This window comes from Sebastes fasciatus, chromosome 7, assembly GCF_043250625.1.
Source record: "Sebastes fasciatus isolate fSebFas1 chromosome 7, fSebFas1.pri, whole genome shotgun sequence".
In the NCBI taxonomy this organism is placed as follows: domain Eukaryota; kingdom Metazoa; phylum Chordata; class Actinopteri; order Perciformes; family Sebastidae; genus Sebastes; species Sebastes fasciatus.
Window position 1 is genome coordinate 632,281 of NC_133801.1, and position 23,549 is coordinate 655,829.

The window sequence follows — 23,549 nt, forward strand, 5'->3', positions numbered from 1 at the left end:
ACGGTAGGTTATACATAGCAACGGTCTGTTATACGTAACAACGGTCCGTTATACGTAGCAGCGGTCTGTTATACTTAACAACGGCATGTTATACATAGCAACGTTCTGTTATACATAGCAACGGTCTGTTATACGTAGCGACGGTCCGTTATACGTAGCAGCGGTCTGTTATACTTAACAACGGCATGTTATACTTAACAACGGTCCGTTATATGTAGCAACGGTCTGTTTTTTCAAAGAAATTTCAAATGCGTTACTTGCTAATTATCACCTAATTACTTTGAAAATATCAGACCTGTAAAATGAGGTGTTACCTTTCACAGTGATGCTTCCGAGCGACGTCAGTGGGTCGTCTCAAGGTGAGGTCATGTGACTTGAAAAGGTTAAAAGAAGCAGAAGCAGCGTTTCAGCTCAGTTCGGAGGGACTCAGTCTGACTGCAGCAGGTAAATGTGAGGATGTCATCAACTAACTGTGGCTTCTAATCTGAACATTATAAAGACTTTAAGGAAGGGAATGATACATCATCTGTTCTGCGTCGTTACACTGAATTTTGTTTATGTGAGGATGATGATGATAAACTCTACTCAGGTTTCATATTTCACACTAACCGCCTACTTTCACACCGGGATGTTTAAATATCTCTATTTCATTATTATCATGTGTTTATATGTGTTGATCATTAGTGCCAATGTGTTGCTGGTGGTGGTTATCTGTAGTAACAGAAGCTTACATGAACCTATGTACCTTTTCATGTGCAGCCTGTTTGTAAATGAACTGTATGGTAGTACAGGGTTGTTTCCATTCCTTCTGGTTCAGATCCTCTCTGACGTTCACACTGTTGCTGCTCCGCTCTGCTTCCTGCAGATCTTCATCGTGTATTCTTATGTTTGTGTGGAATTATTGAACTTAGCCGCCATGTCTTATGACCGATATCTGGCTATCTGTTATCCTCTACAGTATAACACACGGATGCCATTTAATAAGATTGCTTTTCTTATTGCTCTAGCATGGTTTTATGCTTCTGTTGCATGTTTTGTTCCAATAACTCTGAGTGTCCATTTACAGCTGTGTGGGAACGTCATTAACAAAGTCTACTGTGATAACTACTCCATCGTTAAACTGGCATGCTCTGACACTACCGTCAATAATATTTATGGACTTATTGGTACTTTTGCTGTAATCGTATGTCCTCTATCTCTGATCCTTTACACCTACATGAGGATCCTCAGAGTGTGTTTCTCTGGCTGTAAACAGACCAGACAGAAAGCTGTCAGTACCTGCACACCTCACCTCGCCTCTCTGCTCAACTTCTCCTTCGGGGCTTTCTTTGAAATAATACAAAGCAGATTTAATATGAATGGTTTACCGTTTATGATCCGTATAGTTTTATCTCTATACTTTCTAACATGCCAGCCGCTCTTTACCCCTTTATTATACGGCCTGAACATGTCCAACATCCGTGTCATATGTAAAAAGCAATTTTTTTCTAAAATATAGTCCGCTGACGGTCATCCCAGAGATTTGCTGTTTTGATTTGTTGTGCTTTACAAATACTGTGCATTTAGCCATAGGATGGAGAATAATGTAAAATGACATGTTGTGAACTGCTGAAACTGTTTTGCCTCTACAAATACAGGGACCATATAGATTTACATAATGTCGATATTAGGGATGCAATGACCCAAATTTTTCAGTCCCGATAGCTTGGCTTTGAGTATCACCCGATACCGAGTACTGATCTGATACCAGTATTTAATTAATAAACTGTATGCCTCACTGTGACTGGGATCATTCTGTTATGTCAAAGGCAACATCAGGCTGGACTTAAACTTTACTTTCCTAACATTGTAAAACAAAATGTGACCAATGGATACATACATTTATTTGTTATTTAGTATTGAAATAATAAATTGCACTGCAGCAACTGCTAAAGATTTGAACAGGAATTAAAATTACAGCACATAATGTATATAGTATATAAACATAAAGTTGAATTGAATAGATCGGCCCCGTTGTCACCGATATCCGATCCAGTATCGGTATCGGTGCATCCCGAGTCAATATTAAAAATAATCATGAAGTACAGTTTTTGAAAGCAGCTTGCATCACATTGTGTCAGATTGAGAAATGACTTGTATAAGTTTAATAGAAGAGGGTAAACAAAATGCTTTATTGTTAATCAGCAGAACTTTGGGTAACACTTCATTTTACAGATCCGCAAATTTCATAGTAATTAGGTGATAGTTAGCAAGTCTCCACAGATGTAACCTGGTAGCTGATGTCATGAATCAGTTATTATTATCTATTCATCAGCAGACATGCAAATAAAGCAGATCAATTGTCTTTGTATTCTTTTCCTGTAAATGTATTAAATAAATGATCAGTTATTGGGAAATAGCGGAATATAATTATTAGATAATGTTTATAATAAAGTAATTTTCGATTAAATATTGGGGTATTAATTGGCAGTAATTCCAAAGAAATCTCAAACAGGTTACTTGCTAATTATCACCTGATTACCATGAAATTTGCGGACCTGTAAAATGAAGTGTTTCTGGACTTTGTCAAGTCCAGTTTGTGTGATTCTTTATTAGCTTTGAAAGAAACAACTTTCACCCAATAAACACTTTAATAATGCCGTAAACTTTCATTTCTTCCCTTATGAAAAAGTAGTTAACTTCAAGTTTATTTTATCAAGTGAACTGAAGTAAAGTTCACGTTTATTTCCCAAGTATACTTTATGTAGGCTAATAAGTATACTACTATCAATGTACTAGTAGTATACTTGTTAGTGTACTACTTCAATACTTATTGGAACTTAATTGGCCCACTTTAGTTTATAAAAGTATACTTTTAAGTGTACTTTAAGTGTAAGAATAGTAAACTTTAATAACACAACTAGTTTACATCTAAGTTGTATTTTGTACTGCAACTATACTATGAAGTGAACTATATTACAAGTGAACTTATAGGTATACTGTTAGTTTACTAGTTATATACTTGTAACTCACTTTTTAGTTTATGAAAGTACACTTTATACACTCAGTAAATTACTAGTTTAATAGATTTTACTGCAAGTAAACTTGTAAGTTTTTTTTAACTTATAGTACTTCACTAATGATTTATGCATTACATACATTGAAGTGGGATTAAAAAATATATATATTTTTTTTTTTCTCACATTCCTCCACGGTGAACGGAGAATGCAAAAACGTAGAAATTTCATGATGAATTGAAGTAAACTCATATCAAAACATACGTTTACAAACGCTCACACACTCTAATAGGCTACTCTATCAAAAAGTAGGTATAAGCCAAGTATACTTAGATTTTCCTGTATACTTGTCAGTATAAGCCAAGTTTACTTAAGTATATTTTTGTTAAGTATATCTCTGATAAGTATATCAAAAGTAAACTGAAAGCATACTCTCTTATTTGAAGTTTAAAAGGAGTATACTTTTTGCACGCTTGAATAAACTTCTTTTTGGTAAGGGTTTCTTCTGGGAGGTTTGAGTACAACAACAACAGCAGGGACAAACCAAGAAGACCTGAACATTTCAGCCTTTGTTAAGTGTTTCTGAGGACCAGTCCTCTCCTCTAACACCACATTATCTGTCATTTGATATCTATGAGCCTCACCTCCTGACAGATGGTGGTTGTTAGCTTGTTCTAAAGCTGATGAGAGGGAACAATGATGTTTTATAGCTCTCTCTTAAAACAGTACATTCAACAGTCCTCACATACATGCACAACCTCCATGGAAATAAGAAAGATTTCTTAAAAAGTAGTCAAAGGGGAGTATCAATAAATAAAAGTGACATATCAATAATAATAATAATAATAAAAAGGGATGTCAATCAATGACATGCCATAACAGTTTTACTCGCCAAAATTTAGTTTAAGTTTGGAGCGTTATTTAACCTCCTTTGCGACAAGCTAAGCAAGCGTTAAAACGATTTTATATTATCGCGTTAACTTTGATGTCCTAAAAAAAGATTAAAGTAAGTAGCATATCCAGCATGATGTTAATTTAGTAAATTATGGTCCCATTTAGAGTCTAATAGACCATAAAGCAGGGGATGCTTTAGGGCGGGGCTACCTTGTGATTGACAGGTCGCTACCACGGCGTTGTCAGTGTTTTCATCTTAAAACTTTCACACTTTCACAGTGTGTTTTCACTTCATCAGAGTTAATTAAAACGGTTTTGGTTGCCAAAAAATGTCTTATTCAGCATTCAGCTGTACTTAGCTCCACCCTCTCAAGTCATTTCTGGTTGCAAATAACCAAATTGGTGACGGCCAAAAACCAAGATGGCGACGGCCAAAATTCTGACCTTAAGGCTTCAAAACGGTAGTCTACAAACCAATGGGTGACGTCCCGGTGACTACGTCCAATTCTATACAGTCTCTCATCGTTACCCGCACCTAATCCTCCTACCACATCACCCCCATTCTCATCCGATGCAATCCTGAACACTACAAACAGGTGTAGGTAAATGGTGGATTAATGGATGGATAACAGAAATTGATTGAACCATGTCTATGTAGGATGTTGCAGGAAGCTATTCTGTTTCTTCATTTTTACTAAACTTTCTTTCAAAAATTGAAAACAGCAGGCTCTCTACAAGCTTTACTTTTTTCTTGCTGACATTAAGCCAACATGAGTATCAACCAATGGGACCTTTCATAATGAGGTCACTCTGCTGCTGTGTGTGTCCTCTCTCTCTTGAAAAGTTTAAAAGTGGTTGAAGCAGAGTTTCTGCTCAGTAAGGAGGGGCTCATGACTGCAGCAGGATAAATGCTCAAATTCACTCGTCGAAAGCGTCGCTATTTGTCAAAACATATTAATTTTGAAGAGTAAATGGTCCATTTAGGGGTGTATTTTACGGTTGTGTCCATGATAATGAATCTGTTTAGTGTTACTACTCTGACTTCTGTTTTTGTGTGTTTGATATTTCAGTTGTACATTGTGGCAAAATGCAAGTTTAAACCAGTTCAATTTTTACAGATCGAACAGAAGAGAATGCAATAATTGTTGTGGTGATCCAAAAGGTAGATTATGATAAACACTACACAGGTTTTACATTTCACACTTAGTGCCTACTTTAACACAGGGCTTTTCAAATACTTACATTTTATAATTATTATGTCTCTATATGTTTTTATTATTAGTGCTAATCTTTTGCTCATCGTGGTTATCTGTAGTAACAGAAGCTTACATGAACCTATGTACCTTTTCCTGTGCAGCCTGTTTGTAAATGAACTGTATGGTAGTACAGGGTTGTTTCCATTCCTTCTTGTTCAGATCCTCTCTGAAGTTCACACTGTTGCTGCTCCACTTTGTTTCCTGCAGAATTTCCTTTTATTTTTTTATGGAGGTGTAGAGTTGTTAAACTTAGCCGTCATGTCTTATGACAGATATCTTGCTATCTGTTATCCTCTACAATATAACATGCGTATGACATCTAACAAGATTGCCATGCTTATTGCTGTAGCATGGCTATACCCTTTCCTTACATGTGTTGTCATGATACTTTTGAGCTCCTCTTTACAGCTGTGTGGGAACATCATTAACAAAGTTTACTGTGTCAACTACTCTCTTGTAAAGCTGGCATGCTCTGATGCCCATGTTGTTAATACATATGGGCTCATTGCATCATTTGGTACAATCTTTGTTCCTCTAATTTTAATTCTTTACACTTACATGAAGATTTTTAAAGTGTGTTTTTCTGGATCTAAACAGACCAGACAGAAAGCTGTCAGTACCTGCACACCTCACCTTGCTTCCATCTTTAACTTTTCTTTTGGAGCTGGTTTTGAAATATTACAGAACAGGTTCAACATGAACGGTGTACCCAATATGTTCCGCATTTTTTTATCATTATACTTTCTTACATGCCAGCCTCTTTTCAATCCTGTAATGTACGGCCTGAATCTGTCCAAAATCCGTGTCACATGTAAAAGTCTGATTTCAAATTTGCGGCGTTAATATTAACAATTATCCAACAGTCTGTTTTCTTTCACTCAGATCTCTATCATAAGACAGTTAGATGCACAGATCGCAAGGTTCTCCAAAGGCCTGTGGAAGAAAGTGTGGACTCGTAATACTGTTTGGCAAAATAATTTTGGTAAAGTTATAAATATAAAGTTTTATAAAGATAAATAAAAAATAAAAAACAAAATAAATAAAAATAAATATTTTATGCTAAATGCAGTACCTGTGAGGGTTTCTGATCAATATCTGTCATTGTTTTGTGTTGTTAATTGATTTCCAATAATAAATATATACATACATTTGCATAAAGCAGCGTATTTGTCCACTCCCATGTTGATCCGATTATTAAATACTTGACAAATGTCCCTTTAAGGTTAATTTTGAACAGATAAAAAAATGTGATTAATCATGACTAAATATTTTAATCGGTTGACAGCCCTACCAAACATATAATTTTATGCAAACATAAAATGTGAAAAGTTAAAGCATTTCAGGCACAGTGTAACAAGTTATATTCTACCAAACATAACACTTTTACATGTAATGCGGATTTTGTTTTTTTTTCAGTCCAAAAATGTGAGATTAATCATGATAACATATTTGAATGTATTAACAGATTACAGTCAGGATCAGTTTTATTTGTCGAGTACATACATACAAGGAATTTCACTCTGGTTTTTATGCATCTTTTTAAACGTACTTACACAGAAATAGAAATGACAGATAGGGCAAGGACAACTGGACAAAAGGTTTTCACCCAGGAGACCAGAGTTCGCATCCCATGTGAAACTAACAATGTGTAGTTGTCTTTGTGTTCGTAGTTATTTTAATGCAAAAACACAATGTTTTTCCCAAAAGTAACTAACTACGTTTTTTTTACCTAAACCCAAAGAAGTTGTAGTTTTGTCGCCTTATCCTAAAGAAGTTGTAGTTTTGTCGCCTTATCCTAAAGAAGTTGTAGTTTTGTTGTCTAAACCTAAAGAAGTTGTAGTTTAACAGATTAGATAACTTATATAACTATATATATAAACTATATTTTAACTAATATTTAATACTCATATGATACCAGTATCTTCACTATAGCTTTAAAACTGAGCCCACTACATCCTAAAAAATCACAAGGTGCGTTAAAGAAATTAGTAACGTTAAAACGAATTTGCCTTTTTTTACAATTTACGTTTGGAGCTTTATTTCACCTCCTTCACTACGAGCTAGTGTGACATGGTTGGTACCGATGGATTGGACTATGGATGAGCTCGCTAAAACCTCTTGAACAACACAACATGTAATGTGTGAAAGAAATTAGTTGCGTTAATATGAATTTGCATTAACGCGATATTATCACCTTAACTTTGTCATCCATAGTGCAAATATATATGTGTGTGCAGACAAACGAGTCTAGTCGTGCAAATCCAAAGGCCTTAGTATCGTACTGGATCATTAATTGTCTAAAACACTTAAGTTTTGTTTTTGTTTTTAAGTTTCTGACAGATTTGTATCTGTCGTTTATGTAATATACATAATGTAGTATGATATGGGTATTCCTGTATTTAAGGAGGAAGAACAGGTTGAAAAGTTGAGTTAATGTACTTTATTTGTCACATTATACAAAAGTGGGTAACACTTCATTTTACAGGTCCGCAAATTTCATGGTAATTAGGTGATAATTAGCAAGTAACCTCTTTGAAATTTCTTTGGAATTACTGCTAAATTACACCAGTATTTACCTCAACATTTATCAAACATTACTTTATTATAAACATGATTTAATAATAAAATTCCACTATTTCCCAATACTTGGTCATTTATTTAATACCTTTTCAGGAAAAGAATACAAAGTTAATTGATCTGCTTTATTTCCATGTCTGCTGATAAATAGATGATGATTAATGTCTTAATAAACTCCCTGAATCATGACATCAGCTACCAGGTTACATTTGATAGATGTTGAGGTAAATATTGGTGTAATTTGGCAGTAATTCCAAAAAAAATTCAAATAGGTTACTTGCTAATTATCACCTGATTACCATGACAGTTGCGGACCTGTAAAATGGAGTGTTACCAAAAAGTGCACAGTTCTACAATAAAATAAACTGATTAAATTGATTCAAATAAGAAACCCGGTTAGACAACTTAATATTAATAGTCTGCATTTGATATCAGACTTTTACATATGGCATGGATTTTGGACATTTTCAGGCCGTAGAGTACAGGGTTAAAGAGAGGCTGCCTAGTATAAGTTTTGTTGCCTAGACCTATATAAGTTGTAGTTTTGTTGTCTAAACCTAAAGAAGTTGTAGTTTTGTTGTTTAAACCTAAAAAAGTTGTAGTTGTGTTGCCTAAAACTAAATAAGTTGTAGTTTCGTTGCCTAAAACTAAAGAAGTTGTAGTTTTGGGCGCCTGGGTTAGCTCAGTTGGTAGAGCGGGCGCCCATGTAACAAGGCTTGGTCCTGACCGCGGCGGCCCGGGTTCGAATCCGGCCTGTGGCCCTTTCCGCATCCACTCTCTTTCTCCCCCCTTTCCAAGACTCTATCCACTGTCCTCTCAATAAAAATGGAAAATGCCCCCAAAAAAATAACTTAAAAAAAAAAAAAAAGAAGTTGTAGTTTTGTTGTCTAAACCTATATAAGTTGTAGTTTTGTTGTCTAAACCTAAAGAAGTTGTAGTTTTGTTGTTTAAACCTAAAAAAGTTGTAGTTGTGTTGCCTAAAACTAAATAAGTTGTAGTTTTGTTGCCTAAAACTAAAGAAGTTGTAGTTTTGTTGTCTAAACCTATATAAGTTGTAGTTTTGTTGTCTAAACCTATATAAGTTGTAGTTTTGTTGTCTAAACCTAAAGAAGTTGTAGTTTTGTTGTTTAAACCTAAAAAAGTTGTAGTTGTGTTGCCTAAAACTAAATAAGTTGTAGTTTTGTTGCCTAAAACTAAAGAAGTTGTAGTTTTGTTGTCTAAACCTATATAAGTTGTAGTTTTGTTGTCTAAACCTATATAAGTTGTAGTTTTGTTGCCTAAAACTAAAGAAGTTGTAGTTTTGTTGTCTAAACCTATATAAGTTGTAGTTTTGTTGCCTAAAACTAAAGAAGTTGTAGTTTTGTTGTCTAAACCTATATAAGTTGTAGTTTTGTTGTCTAAACCTATATAAGTTGTAGTTTTGTTGCCTAAAACTAAAGAAGTTGTAGTTTTGTTGTCTAAACCTATATAAGTTGTAGTTTTGTTGCCTAAAACTAAAGAAGTTGTAGTTTTGTTGTCTAAACCTATATAAGTTGTAGTTTTGTTGCCTAAAACTAAAGAAGCTGTAGTTTTGTTTGTCTAAACCTAAAGAACTTGTAGTTTTGTTGTCTAAACCTAAAGAAGTTGTAGTTTTGTTGCCTAAAACTAAAGAAGTTGTAGTTTTGTTGTTTAAACCTAAAAAAGTTGTAGTTGTGTTGCCTAAAACTAAAAAAGTTGTAGTTTTGTTGCCTAAAACTAAAGAAGTTGTAGTTTTGTTGTCTAAACCTATATAAGTTGTAGTTTTGTTGTCTAAACCTATATAAGTTGTAGTTTTGTTGCCTAAAACTAAAGAAGTTATAGTTTTGTTGTCTAAACCTATATAAGTTGTAGTTTTGTTGCCTAAACCTAAAAAAGTTGTAGTTGTGTTGCCTAAAACTAAATAAGTTGTAGTTTTGTTGCCTAAAACTAAAGAAGTTGTAGTTTTGTTGTCTAAACCTATATAAGTTGTAGTTTTGTTGCCTAAAACTAAAGAAGTTGTAGTTTTGTTGTCTAAACCTATATAAGTTGTAGTTTTGTTGCCTAAAACTAAAGAAGTTGTAGTTTTGTTGTCTAAACCTATATAAGTTGTAGTTTTGTTGCCTAAAACTAAAGAAGCTGTAGTTTTGTTGTCTAAACCTAAAGAACTTGTAGTTTTGTTGTCTAAACCTAAAGAAGTTGTAGTTTTGTTGCCTAAACCTAAAGAACTTGTAGTTTTGTTGCCTAAAACTAAAGAAGTTGTAGTTTTGTTGTTTAAACCTAAAAAAGTTTTAGTTGTGTTGCCTAAAACTAAAGAAGTTGTAGTTTTGTTGTCTAAACCTATATAAGTTGTAGTTTTGTTGCCTAAAACTAAAGAAGTTGTAGTTTTGTTGTCTAAACCTATATAAGTTGTAGTTTTGTTGTCTAAACCTATATAAGTTGTAGTTTTGTTGCCTAAAACTAAAGAACTTGTAGTTTTGTTGCCTAAAACTAAAGAAGTTGTAGTTTTGTTGTTTAAACCTAAAAAAGTTTTAGTTGTGTTGCCTAAAACTAAAGAAGCTGTAGTTTTGTTGTCTAAACCTAAAGAAGTTGTAGTTTTGTTGCCTAAACCTAAAGAAGTTATAGTTTTGTTGTCTAAACCTAAAGAAAGCTTTTTGTTTGTGTTCAAAACGTGAAGTTTCATTCAGTTTAACATGTTCGAACGTTTTGCTCGTAAGTTTCACTTTTACAATGTAGTAGGTGTAGTAATCAGAATCAGAATCAGAATCAGAATAGTGTTTATTGCCAGGTGTAAGAGGTATACACTAGGAATTTTCTTTGATTTTGTTGGTGCAAGTCAGACAGTATAATAACAAAAAAGGGCCGCAGGCCAGATTCGAACCCAGGCCGCCGCGGTCAGGACCAAGCCTTGTTACATGGGCGCCCGCTCTACCAACTGAGCTAACCCAGGCGCCCAAAACTACAACTTCTTTAGTTTTAGGCAACGAAACTACAACTTATATAGGTTTAGACAACACAACTACAACTTCTTTAGTTTTAGGCAACAAAACTACAACTTCTTTAGTTTTAGGCAACGAAACTACAACTTATATAGGTTTAGACAACACAACTACAACTTCTTTAGGTTTAAACAACAAAACTACAACGTCTTTAGGTTTAGGCAACACAACTACAACTTCTTTAGGTTTAGGCAACAAAACTCCAACTTTAGGCAACAAAACTAGAACTTCTTTATGTTTAGACAACAAAACTTCAACTTCTTTAGGTTTAGACAACAAAACTAGAACTTATTTAGGTTTAGACAACAAAACTACAACTTCTTTATGTTTAGGCAGCAAAACTACAATTTCTTTAGGTTCAAGTAACAAAACTACAACTTCATTAGGTTAAGGCAACAAAACTACAACTTCTTTAGGTTTAGGAAACAAAACTACAACTTCTTTAGATTTAGGCAACAAAACTTACTTAGTTAAGTTTGGGAAATACATCGTGTTTTTTTGTTAAAATAACTATGAACACAACAACAACTACATATTGTTGGTTTCACATGAGATGTGAACTCCGGTCTCCTGGGTGAAAACCTTTTGTCCAGTGTTGTTGTCCTTGTCCCTATCTGTTATTTCTATTTTAAGTACATAAAATGATGCATAAAAACCAGAGTGATTACAAGTAATTCCTTGTATGTATGTACTCAACAAATAAAACTGATCCTGACTCGAATCTGTTAATCCATTAAAATATGCAATCGTGATTAATCTCACATTTTTGGACTGAAAATAACCAAAATCTGTCCAGAGTTTTTAGAGTTTGTTTGTTTAAGGACTCAAGAGGTCTTATAGCGACTATGGTGCTTCTAGCGACTGATAACGCCTACTTAATAGCCTGATGACAGTCGAATCGAGTGTTCTGCTGCTGCGGCCCTCCTCTGTCTTGAAACTATAAAATAATGGAAGCAGAGTTTCAGTTCAGTTAGGAGGACTCACAGTATGACTACAGCAGGACAACAGGTGAATGCTTAATAAAGCCACACAATGTCACATATGTTTTATTAGTAATATGTAACATGTGCATTATATTGAACATAATGGTACATTTGGGGCGGTTTGTTAAAACGTTTTCAATGACAATGAATCTGTTCAGTATTACTACACTGACTTATAGTCCAGTTGAACAACCCAGTCCTAGTTTAACTATTATTGTTACAAATGTATAACAAAAGTTAATTATTTGTGGGTGTGCACAATGAAATAGTTATAAACCAAAGTGAGGATGAACTCTACTCAGGTTACATATTTCACACTTGCTGCCTATTTTGATACGGGGGGGTTTAAATACTTATATTTCATAGTTATTATGTCTTTATATTTGTTAATAGTTAGTGCTAATGTGTTGCTCATTGTGGTTATCTGTAGTAACAGAAGCTTACATGAACCTATGTACCTTTTCCTGTGCAGCCTGTTTGTAAATGAACTGTATGGTAGTACAGGGTTGTTTCCATTCCTTCTGGTTCAGATCCTCTCTGACATTCACACTGTTGCTGCTCCGCTCTGCTTCCTGCAGGTTTATTGTGTGCATTCTTACGGAGCTGTTGAATATTTAAACTTAGCCGTCATGTCTTATGACCGATATCTGGCTATCTGTTATCCTCTACAATATAACGCCCGTATGACACGGGACAAGATTGCAGCTCTTATTGCTGTAACGTGGTTATATCCTTGTTGTGCGATGGTGGTTTCGCTGACTTTGAGTTCTCCTTTGCAGCTCTGTGGGAACATCATCCACAAAGTTTACTGTGATACCCACTCTGTTTTGAAGCTGGCCTGTTCTGATACCAATGTAATCAACATCTATGGACTCATTGCCACTTTTAGCACAATCTCTGTTTCTTTACTTGTAATCCTTTACACGTATATAAAGATCCTTAAAGTGTGTTTTTCTGGTTGTAAACAGACCAGACAGAAAGCTGTCAGTACCTGCACACCTCACCTCGCTTCCCTCTTGAACTTTTCTATTGGAGCTAGCTTTGAAATAATACAGAGCAGGTTCAATATGAGCAGTGTACCCAATGTATTGCGAATTTTTCTATCATTGTACTTTCTTACATGCCAGCCTCTCTTTAACCCTGTACTCTACGGCCTGAAAATGTCCAAAATCCATGCCATATGTAAAAGTCTGATATCAAATGCAGACTATTAATATTAAGTTGTCTAACCGGGTTTCTTATTTGAATCAATTTAATCAGTTTATTTTATTGTAGAACTGTGCACTTTTTGGTAACACTCCATTTTACAGGTCCGCAACTGTCATGGTAATCAGGTGATAATTAGCAAGTAACCTATTTGAATTTTTTTTGGAATTACTGCCAAATTACACCAATATTTACCTCAACATCTATCAAATGTAACCTGGTAGCTGATGTCATGATTCAGGGAGTTTATTAAGACATTAATCATCATCTATTTATCAGCAGACATGGAAATAAAGCAGATCAATTAACTTTGTATTCTTTTCCTGAAAAGGTATTAAATAAATGACCAAGTATTGGGAAATAGTGGAATTTTATTATTAAATCATGTTTATAATAAAGTAATGTTTGATAAATGTTGAGGTAAATACTGGTGTAATTTAGCAGTAATTCCAAAGAAATTTCAAAGAGGTTACTTGCTAATTATCACCTAATTACCATGAAATTTGCGGACCTGTAAAATGAAGTGTTACCCACTTTTGTATAATGTGACAAATAAAGTACATTAACTCAACTTTTCAACCTGTTCTTCCTCCTTGAATACAGGAACGTAACATCCACAAATCTGTTGATGAAGTCTTACAACGTTTTTTGAAACCAGTATGTGCACGATGTCATGTCAGATTGAGAAATTCAGACGTCAAATTAAATTTACAATTATACCCATATCATACTACATTATGTATATTACATAAACGACAGATACAAATCTGTCAGAAACTTAAAAACAAAAACAAAACTTAAGTGTTTTAGGCAGTTAACAATCCAGTACGATACTAAGGCCTTTGGTTTTGCACGACTAGACTCGTTTGTCTGCACACACATATATATTTGCACTATGGATGACAAAGTTAAGGTGATAATATCGCGTTAATGCAAATTCATATTAACGCAACTAATTTCTTTCACACATTACATGTTGTGTTGTTCAAGAGGTTGTAGCGAGCTCATCCATAGTCCAATCCGTCGGTACCAACCATGTCACACTAGCTCGTAGTGAAGGAGGTGAAATAAAGCTCCAAATGTAAATTGTAAAAAAAGGCAAATTTGTTTTCAAATCAAATCAAATCAATTTATTTTTGTATAGCGTCAAATCACAACAGAAGTTATCTCAAGACGCTTTATATATAGAGCAGGTCTATGACCGTACACCAGAGTTTAGAGACCCAACAGGATCCACCAAGCGCACTGAGGCCAGGAAACACTCCCCGATTACTGGGAAGAAACCTGGAGCAGAACCGGGCTCAGGGCGGGCGGCCATCTGCCGAGACCGGCTGGGGGGATAGATAGAGAGAGAAAGAGAGAGAGAGAGAGAGAGAGAGAGAGAGAGAGAGAGAGAGAGAGAGAGAAGCAGCCACAATAGTAGCCTAGCAGCTGTAATAGATAACAAGTAGGACTGATAACACAAAACCAATAGTGGTGGATGGAAAGAGTGATAATACAACTATCGGAGTTGATATCATTGGGTCGTCCTCAGACGGGCTTTCAAGTGGAGCTTCCAGCTGTCTCAGTCCACCATACATCTGGCTAGCTCGCCAGCACTGTCCAGCATCTCTCCTCAGTACGTCCATGTGTGTTGGTGTGGGACGTCCCTGCGATCGATGCCCGTGCGTTGGTTCCTGCAGCATCAGCATGCTTGCTGGGAGCTCTTGATGTCTTTGGCAGTGACTGAGAAGTGTCACTGCGTCCAGTTTTAACGTCACTAATTTCTTTAACGCAACTTGTGATTTAGGTTGTAGCGGGCTCAGTTTTAAAGCTATAGTGAAGATACTGGTATCATATGAGTATCAAATATTTGTAAAATATCCCAAAAAATATAAGTAAATAATAATTAAAAAAAAGTTAGTAAAATATTTCCGAAAAAACAGTTAAAATATCCCCAAAAAATGTGTAAAATAGCAGTAACATATTAGTGGCCTCAGTTTTAAAGCTAGAGTGAAGATACTGGTATCACAGTAAACTAAAGAACCTGATGAATCCATCGGTACCAACCATGTCAGACTAGCTGGTCATGAGGAGGTTAAATAACGCTCCAAACTTACACTAAATTTTGGTGAGGAAAAACGGTCATGTCCATTTTCAAAGGGGTCCCCTTGACCTCTGACCTCTAGATATGTGAATGTAAATGGGTTGTGCAAACTGGTGCAGTTTGGGTCGAGTCATACAATAGTTGTCATTGTTTTGTGTTGTTAATTGATATACAATAATAAATATATACATTAATTTGCATAAAGCAGCATACGTCCACTCCCATGTTGATAAGAGGATTAAATACTTGAAAAATCTCCCTTTGAGGTTCATTTAGAACTGATAAAAATGTGCGATTAATTTGCAAATTATTCGCGATTAAATATTTTAATCGATTTGCAGCCCTAATTTGCTCCAATGTTTGCACAAATCACAACCATGTGACCTAAGCTCATATAATGTATACAGTGTATATAGCTGTTGAATGTCATTTAAAAGAAAAAAGTATTCTGTTGTTATTTAATTTTAAACCTTTTTTGATGTTTCCTACCTCTTCAGCCTGTTTCTTTTGCTGGTGTAACATTCGAATTTACCAATTTACTTATAAATATGATGACCGGACAACATGTGCAACACATTCAAGTTCTTTATTGTCACATGCAAAATAATAATTACAGCCGCAAGCGGCAGTTCGCGGGTTCAGGCTTGCAACAAGCTTTCTGCAACTTTTAAAAAGCTTGGTCCAATAATGATCCACAGAAAATTTGGTAGAAATTGGATCCATGGTTTAGGAGGAGAAATCAAAAATGTGTAATTCAAAAAATTCGAAATGGTGGAAAATGTAGTTGGCAGACGTCAGCGGTCCACAGGGCTTTTTTATAGAGCACATTCAGCTGGACAAGTGTGTCAAATTTCAAATCAATCAGACTTTAGGATTGAGGGGCCGGCCTTTAAACTTTTCACTCCTTTAGCTGTCAGTTATAGCGCCACCATGTGGCCAATTGATATCATATTTTATGTGAAGCATTAGGACATCATGGCCATTTATGGTACCAAGTTTCATGACTCTAGCTTGTTACAGCACAAAGCAAATAGAGCAAAGTCATAATATAGCATAAAATGCTAAATAGGCCACGCCCACATGCACCGATCAAAATGACTCTTCAGATCTTGATGAATACTTGCCCCTAGAGCATGTGCACCAAATTTGGTGAAATTCTGTTGACCAGGTTTTGGTATTTGTGGCGCCCCCTATATGGGTTGAGCTAAAACAGCTTTGGTACGCCTATTCCCAAACACGTACTGAAGATATCTACCAAGATTCATGATGATTGGACTAATGGTCAATGAATTAAGGCCAATTTCTTGCTAAGCTCCGCCCATTGCAAAGTTTGTTGGTCAACAGCTTCAAAACGCAATAAGATATCAACAAGCTTTATGCAACTTTTGATGAGCTTGGTCCAATAATGATCCACAGAAAATTTGGTAGCAATCGTCAATACAGTAAATTGAGCTCACTGCCCCTTTAATTTGTCCCTTTTTCTAGTTTAGAGATAGTTTAGTACTGACAATCCACCAGGTTGGATGTGTTGCTTAGGTTCTGTTTACACCGGTCTGTTAGTTACCATCTGATTTCAAACTACCACGCGTGCATGAACGTGGCCGTGCGTAAACGTGCGCTACACTTAAGGGTCCTGGTTTGAGGGTTTGTAAATATGGTCACCCTAACATCACCTAACATCACCTAACATAACCTAACATCACCTAACATCACCTAACATCACTTAACATCACCTAACATAACCTAACATCACCTAACATCACCTAACATAACCTAACATCACCTAACATCACCTAACATCACTTAACATCACCTAACATAACCTAACATCACTTAACATCACCTAACATAACCTAACATCACCTAACATAACCTAACATCACCTAACATAACCTAACATCACCTAACATCACCTAACATCACTTAACATCACCTAACATAACCTAACATCACCTAACATCACCTAACATCACCTAACATCACCTAACATCACCTAACATCACCCAACATTACCTAAAATCATCTAACATCACCTAACATCACCTAACATCACCCAACATCACCTAACATAACCTAACATCACCTAGCATCACCTAAAATCACTTAACATCACCTAACATCACCCAACATCACCTTACATCACCTAGCATCACCTAACATCACTTAACATCACCTAACATCACCTAACATCACCTAACATCACCTAACATAACCTAACATAACCTAACATCATCTAACATCACCTAACATCACTAACATCACCTAACATCACCTAACATAACCTAACATCACCCAACATCACCCAACATCACCTAAAATCATCTAACATCACCTAGCATCACTTAAAATCACCTAACATCACCTAACATAACCTAACATAACCTAACATCACCTAACATCACTAACATCACCTAACACCACCTAACATCACCTAACATCACTAACATCACCTAACATCACCTAACATAACCTAACATTACCTAACATCACCTAACATCACCTAACATCACCTAACATCACCTAACATCACCTAACATCACTAACATCACCTAACATCACCTAACATTACCTAACATCACCTAACATCACCTAACATCACCTAGCATCACCTAACATCACTTAACATCACCTAACATCACCTAACATCACCTAACATCACCTAACATCACCTAACATCACCTAACATCACTAACATCACCTAACATCACCTAACATAACCTAACATTACCTAACATCACCTAACATCACCTAGCGTCACCTAGCATCACCTAACATCACTTAACATCACCTAACATCACCTAACATCACTTAACATAACCTAACATCACCTAACATCATCTAACATCACCTAACATCACCCAACATCACCCAACATCACCTAAAATCACCTTACATCACCTAGCATCACCTAACATCACTTAACATCACCTAACATCACCTAACATCACCTAACATAACCTAACATAACCTAACATCATCTAACATAACCTAACATCACCTAACATCACCTAACATCACCTAACATCACCTAACATCACCTAACATAACCTAACATCACCTAACATCACCTAACATCACCTAACATAACCTAACATCACCTAACATAACCTAACATAACCTAACATCACCTAACATCACTAATATCACCTAACATCACTAACATCACCTAACATCACCTAACATAACCTAACATCACCTAACATCACCTAACATCACCTAACATAACCTAACATCACCTAACATAACCTAACATAACCTAACATTACCTAACATCACCTAACATCACCTAGCGTCACCTAGCATCACCTAACATCACTTAACATCACCTAACATCACCTAACATCACTTAACATAACCCAACATCACCCAACATCACCTAAAATCACCTTACATCACCTAGCATCACCTAACATCACTTAACATCACCTAACATCACCTAACATCACCTAACATCACCTAACATAACCTAACATAACCTAACATCATCTAACATCACCTAACATCACTAACATCACCTAACATCACCTAACATAACCTAACATCACCCAACATCACCCAACATCACCTAAAATCATCTAACATCACCTAGCATCACTTAACATCACCTAACATCACCTAACATAACCTAACATCACCTAACATAACCTAACATAACCTAACATCACCTAACATCACTAACATCACCTAACACCACCTAACATCACCTAACATCACCTAACATAACCTAACATCACCTAACATCACTAACATCACCTAACATCACCTAACATCACCTAACATAACCTAACATTACCTAACATCACCTAACATCACCTAGCGTCACCTAGCATCACCTAACATCACTTAACATCACCTAACATCACCTAACATCACTTAACATAACCTAACATCACCTAACATCATCTAACATCACCTAACATAACCTAACATCACCTAACATAACCTAACATAACCTAACATCACCTAACATCACTAACATCACCTAACATCACTAACATCACCTAACATCACCTAACATAACCTAACATTACCTAACATCACCTAACATCACCTAGCGTCACCTAGCATCACCTAACATCACTTAACATCACCTAACATCACCTAACATCACTTAACATAACCTAACATCACCTAACATCATCTAACATCACCTAACATCACCCAACATCACCCAACATCACCTAAAATCACCTTACATCACCTAGCATCACCTAACATCACTTAACATCACCTAACATCACCTAACATCACCTAACATCACCTAACATAACCTAACATCACCTAACATCACCTAACATAACCTAACATCACTAACATCACCTAACATCACCTAACATCACCTAGCATCACTTAGCATCACCTAACATCACCTAACATCACCTAACATAACCTAACATAACCTAACATCACCTAACATCACTAACATCACCTAACATCACCTAACATCACCTAGCATCACTTAGCATCACCTAACATCACCTAACATCACCTAACATCACCTAAATGAAAGTTAGTAGCCGGCAGATTCGAGGTTGTTTAGGTTCGTAATAAAAAGGGTGCTGATCAGCTGATTCCACCACTTCAGACAAGGAACTAAACTACTAGTCACATAATTATAATAACAAGAAAAGATTACAGCTGCAAGTGGCAGTTCGTGTGTTCAAGCCTTTTTTCGCTCAAACGGCTTGAACCCTAAATACAGTTTTCACCTGCCAAAAACTGATTGCAGCTCCTACCTTGTGACTGGAAGTTTTTTTTCTGACTCAGAAAGGTTCGATTTAATTCATGAGGATTATATCTGACAGATTATAGCCCACTCAGTCCTTTTTACCTGCTGAAATTCCTTTAAAGGACCATTACAACCCATAAAATACAGTTTTCACCTGCCAAAAACTGATTGCAGCTCCTACCTGGTGACTGAAAGTTTTTTTCTGACTCAGAATGGTTTTATTTAATTCATGAGGATTATATCGGGGCTTGAACCCTAATTACAGAGAAGCAGTCATTGACAATGAAAATCTGAGATCTCAGACTCCCTCCAACAATGATCATTAGATATATAAAAAAAAGGAAGTCAGCTCCGTGGTAAAACACACAAACCTGCAAATTAAAGCAGAACTTTTAAGGATATGGCGTTCCACCAAACAGGAAGAATCTCGTTTAGTCTGGCAAGATAGTCTTAAAACATTACGGAAGGCTCTCCGTGATGCCACAGCAGCTTATTACTCATCATTAATAGAGAAACATCAGAACAATCCCAGGTTTGCTTTCAGCAGTGTAGCAGAGAGCCACAGCTCTATGGAGTCATGTATTCCTACAACCCTCAGTAATAGAGACTTCATGAGCTTCTTTAAGGGGTCTACGCCATTTTTTCATTTCATCATTCTAACCAACACACATCAAAAGATATTTAAATTCTTTTACAGAGAAGTCCTGGCGTTTTTCTGTCCATTTCTCTACTAAAAGTTAGCTCACAGAAGACTTTCATAGTTGGATTTATAACTTTTATTAAGTCTCTGAAAAAAACACTGTTGTTCCAAGCTTGATTACAAACTGTCTGAAAATAATTCGATCGACCCCGAAACCTCATTAGAAAGTTACAGTGTTGACGAAGCAGCTGCAAGTTAAAGTTAGTCTCTACACCGCAGCGTTCCAGAGATACTCTAAAAAGAGTAACTAAAGTACTTTTCTGATGTGTACGACAGTGTTGACCCCCGAGGGTTAATGATAAAATCCTAACTATTAGAGTCTAAATAAATCACCTCCTTCCCTCAGCTGGTACCGATTTGAACTGCATCTCAAATTAATCTTCAGGTTCACAGCTTTCAGATGATGTACACTATTTCTATGTGACATCTACTGTTAACCTGCTATCTCCCCCTAAAGACCCCCTGGACCCCCCTAAAAAACACTAAAACGGCTCTGTTGTGGCTCTCAGAGGGTTAATAGCCTACATTTGACATCAGACTTTTACCTACTACACGGATTTTGGACATTTTCAGGCCGTAGAGTACAGGGTTGAAAAGAGGCGGGCATGTAAGAAAGTATAACGATAGAAATATTCGCACCATGTTGGGTACATTGTTCATATCGAACCTGCTCTGTAACAATTCAAAGCTAGCTCCGACAGAAAAGTTGAAGAGGGAAGCGAGGTGAGGTGTGCAGGTACTGACAGCTTTCTGTCTGGTCTGTTTACAGCCAGAGAAACACACGATCAGGATCTTTATATACGTGTAAAGAATAAACATTAAAGCTCCGAAGATTGTGCCGAAAGATGCAATGAGCCCGTATGCATTAACTACGTGGGCCTCTGAGCAGGCCAGCTTCACAACAGAGTGACTATCACAGTAAACTTTGTAAATGATGTTCCCGCACAGCTGCGAATGGGAATTCAAATATATGATGAAAATACATGCAAGCAAAGGGTACAGCCATGTTAGAGCAATAAGAGTGGCAATCTTGTTATGAGTCATACGTGTGTTATACTGTAGAGGACAACAGATAGCCAGATATCGGTCATAAGACATGACCGCTAAGTTTAGATACTCAACAGCTCCGTAAGTGTGTAAAGAATACATCTGCAGGAAGCAGAGCGGAGCAGCAACAGTGTGAATGTCAGAGAGGATCTGAACCAGAAGGAATGGAAACAACCCTGTACTACCATACAGTTCATTTACAAACAGGCTGCACAGGAAAAGGTACATAGGTTCATGTAAGCTTCTGTTATTACAGATAACCACAATGAGCAACACATTAGCACAGACAATAAAAACATACAAACACACGACAATCATGAAGTAAAAGTACTTAAAAGTTCCGGTGTGAAAGTAGGCATCAAGAGTGAAATATGAAACCTGAGTAGAGTTTATCATCATCCTTTTTTAGGTTCACAACTATTCTACTGCGCACGTCAAGCTATAACTAACTTTTGTTATAGATCTGTACAAATTTAAGTGGCTTCAACTTGGACTCGTTTGGCACAATTTGCAACTTAAACTCAAAGCACACGTGAATAGAAGTCAGTGTAGTTATGCTAAACAGATTCATTATAATGGAAACAATTGTCAAAAACATTCCTACATTTTCTTTTCAAAGTCAGAGTAATGTTATTAATCTACAAAACAAAGTCGGCGACATTGTGTGAATTTGAGCATTCACCTGCTGCCCCGTTGTATTCATACAGAGTCCCTCCGTACTGAGCTGAAGCCCTGCTTCCACCTCTTATAAAACGTTTAAAGACAGAGAACACCCACAGCAGCTATGTGAACTCAATACCAAAGTTTAATTGAGGCGGGGGGGGTACACCCTTGACAGGTCTCCAGACTATCACAGGACTGACACATAGAGACAGACAAACCATTCACACTCACATTCACACCTACGTGACATTTAGAGTCAACAATGAACCTGCATTTCTTTGTACTGTGGGAGGAAACCTGAGCACCCGGGGTAAACGCACGCTAACCTGCATGTCTTTGGACAGCGGGAGGAAACCGGAGCACACGGAGTAAACCCACGCTAACCTGCATGTCTTTGGACTGTGGAAGGACCTGGAGCACCCGGAGTAAACCCACTACAACCTGCATGTCTTTGGACTGTGGGAGGAAACCGGAGCACCCGGAGTAAACCCACTCTAACCTGCATGTCTTTGGACTGTGGGAGGAAACCGGAACACACGGAGTAAACCCACTCTAACCTTCAGGTCTTTGGACAGTGGGAGGAAACCAGAGCACCCGAAATAAACCCACGCTAACCTGCATGTGTTTGGACTGTCGGAGGAAACCGGAGCACCTGGAGTAAACCCACGCTAACCTGCATGTCTTTGGACAGTGGGAGGAAACCGGAGCACCCGGAGCAAACCCATACTAGCCTGCATTTCTTTGGACTGTGGGAGGAAACCAGAGCACCCGGAGTAAACCCACGCTAACCTGCATGTCTTTGGACTGTGGGAGGAAACCTGAGAACCCGGAGTAAACCCACGCTAACCTGCATGTCTTTGGACTGTGGGAGGAAACCTGAGAACCCGGAGCAAACCCACACTAACCTGCATGTCTTTGGACTGTGGGAGGAAACCTGAGAACCCGGAGCAAACCCACACTAACTTGCATGTCTTTGGACTGTGTCGTCATGCGCAGTAGTGTCTGCTCGGTCACATGACTCGGTCACGGGGTCAAGCTGCATCATGCTGTCGTCACGGCTTGTTCACATTAATGTAGCGTACACGAGTTTTCCTCTCCGGGAACCATCACCTTAACGTGGTGGAGAGGTTTGTGTGTCCCTATGACCCTGAGGGCTGTGTTGTCTGGAGCCTCGTGCTCCTGGTAGGGTCTCCCATGGCAAATTGGTCTCAGGTGAGGGGCCGGACTAAGAATGGTTCACAAAACCCCAATGACGACACGAGGCAGAGGAGGAGTTACCCGGCCCGGAGGAAGCCCGGGGCCCACGTCTGGAGCCAGGCCCAGACGGAGGGCCCGTCAGCGAGCGCCTGCTGGCCGGGCTTGCCACGGAGCCCGGCCGGGGATACCCCGAAGAAGCAACGTGGCACCCCCCTCCTCTCC

At 37.2% G+C, this 23,549-nt stretch overlaps 4 protein-coding genes across 4 annotated transcripts; 3 read left to right on the forward strand and 1 right to left on the reverse strand.

Moving 5' to 3' along the window:
• Positions 1-565: 565 nt before the first annotated feature.
• Positions 566-1,498, forward strand: LOC141770880 (olfactory receptor 11A1-like). The gene has a single exon (XM_074640728.1). The coding sequence runs from the start codon at positions 566-568 to the stop codon at positions 1,496-1,498; it is 933 nt and encodes a 310-aa protein (XP_074496829.1).
• A 3,561-nt stretch (positions 1,499-5,059) lies between these two features.
• Positions 5,060-5,989, forward strand: LOC141770881 (olfactory receptor 10A6-like). Its single transcript, XM_074640729.1, has one exon. The coding sequence runs from the start codon at positions 5,060-5,062 to the stop codon at positions 5,987-5,989; it is 930 nt and encodes a 309-aa protein (XP_074496830.1).
• Positions 5,990-11,986: 5,997 nt separating this feature from the next.
• On the forward strand, positions 11,987-12,913 carry LOC141770882 (olfactory receptor 11A1-like). Its single transcript, XM_074640730.1, has one exon. It carries the CDS (start codon positions 11,987-11,989, stop codon positions 12,911-12,913), a length of 927 nt encoding a protein of 308 aa, XP_074496831.1.
• An 8,020-nt stretch (positions 12,914-20,933) lies between these two features.
• Positions 20,934-21,866, reverse strand: LOC141770883 (olfactory receptor 6N1-like). Its single transcript, XM_074640732.1, has one exon. It carries the CDS (start codon positions 21,864-21,866, stop codon positions 20,934-20,936), a length of 933 nt encoding a protein of 310 aa, XP_074496833.1.
• Positions 21,867-23,549: the final 1,683 nt, after the last annotated feature.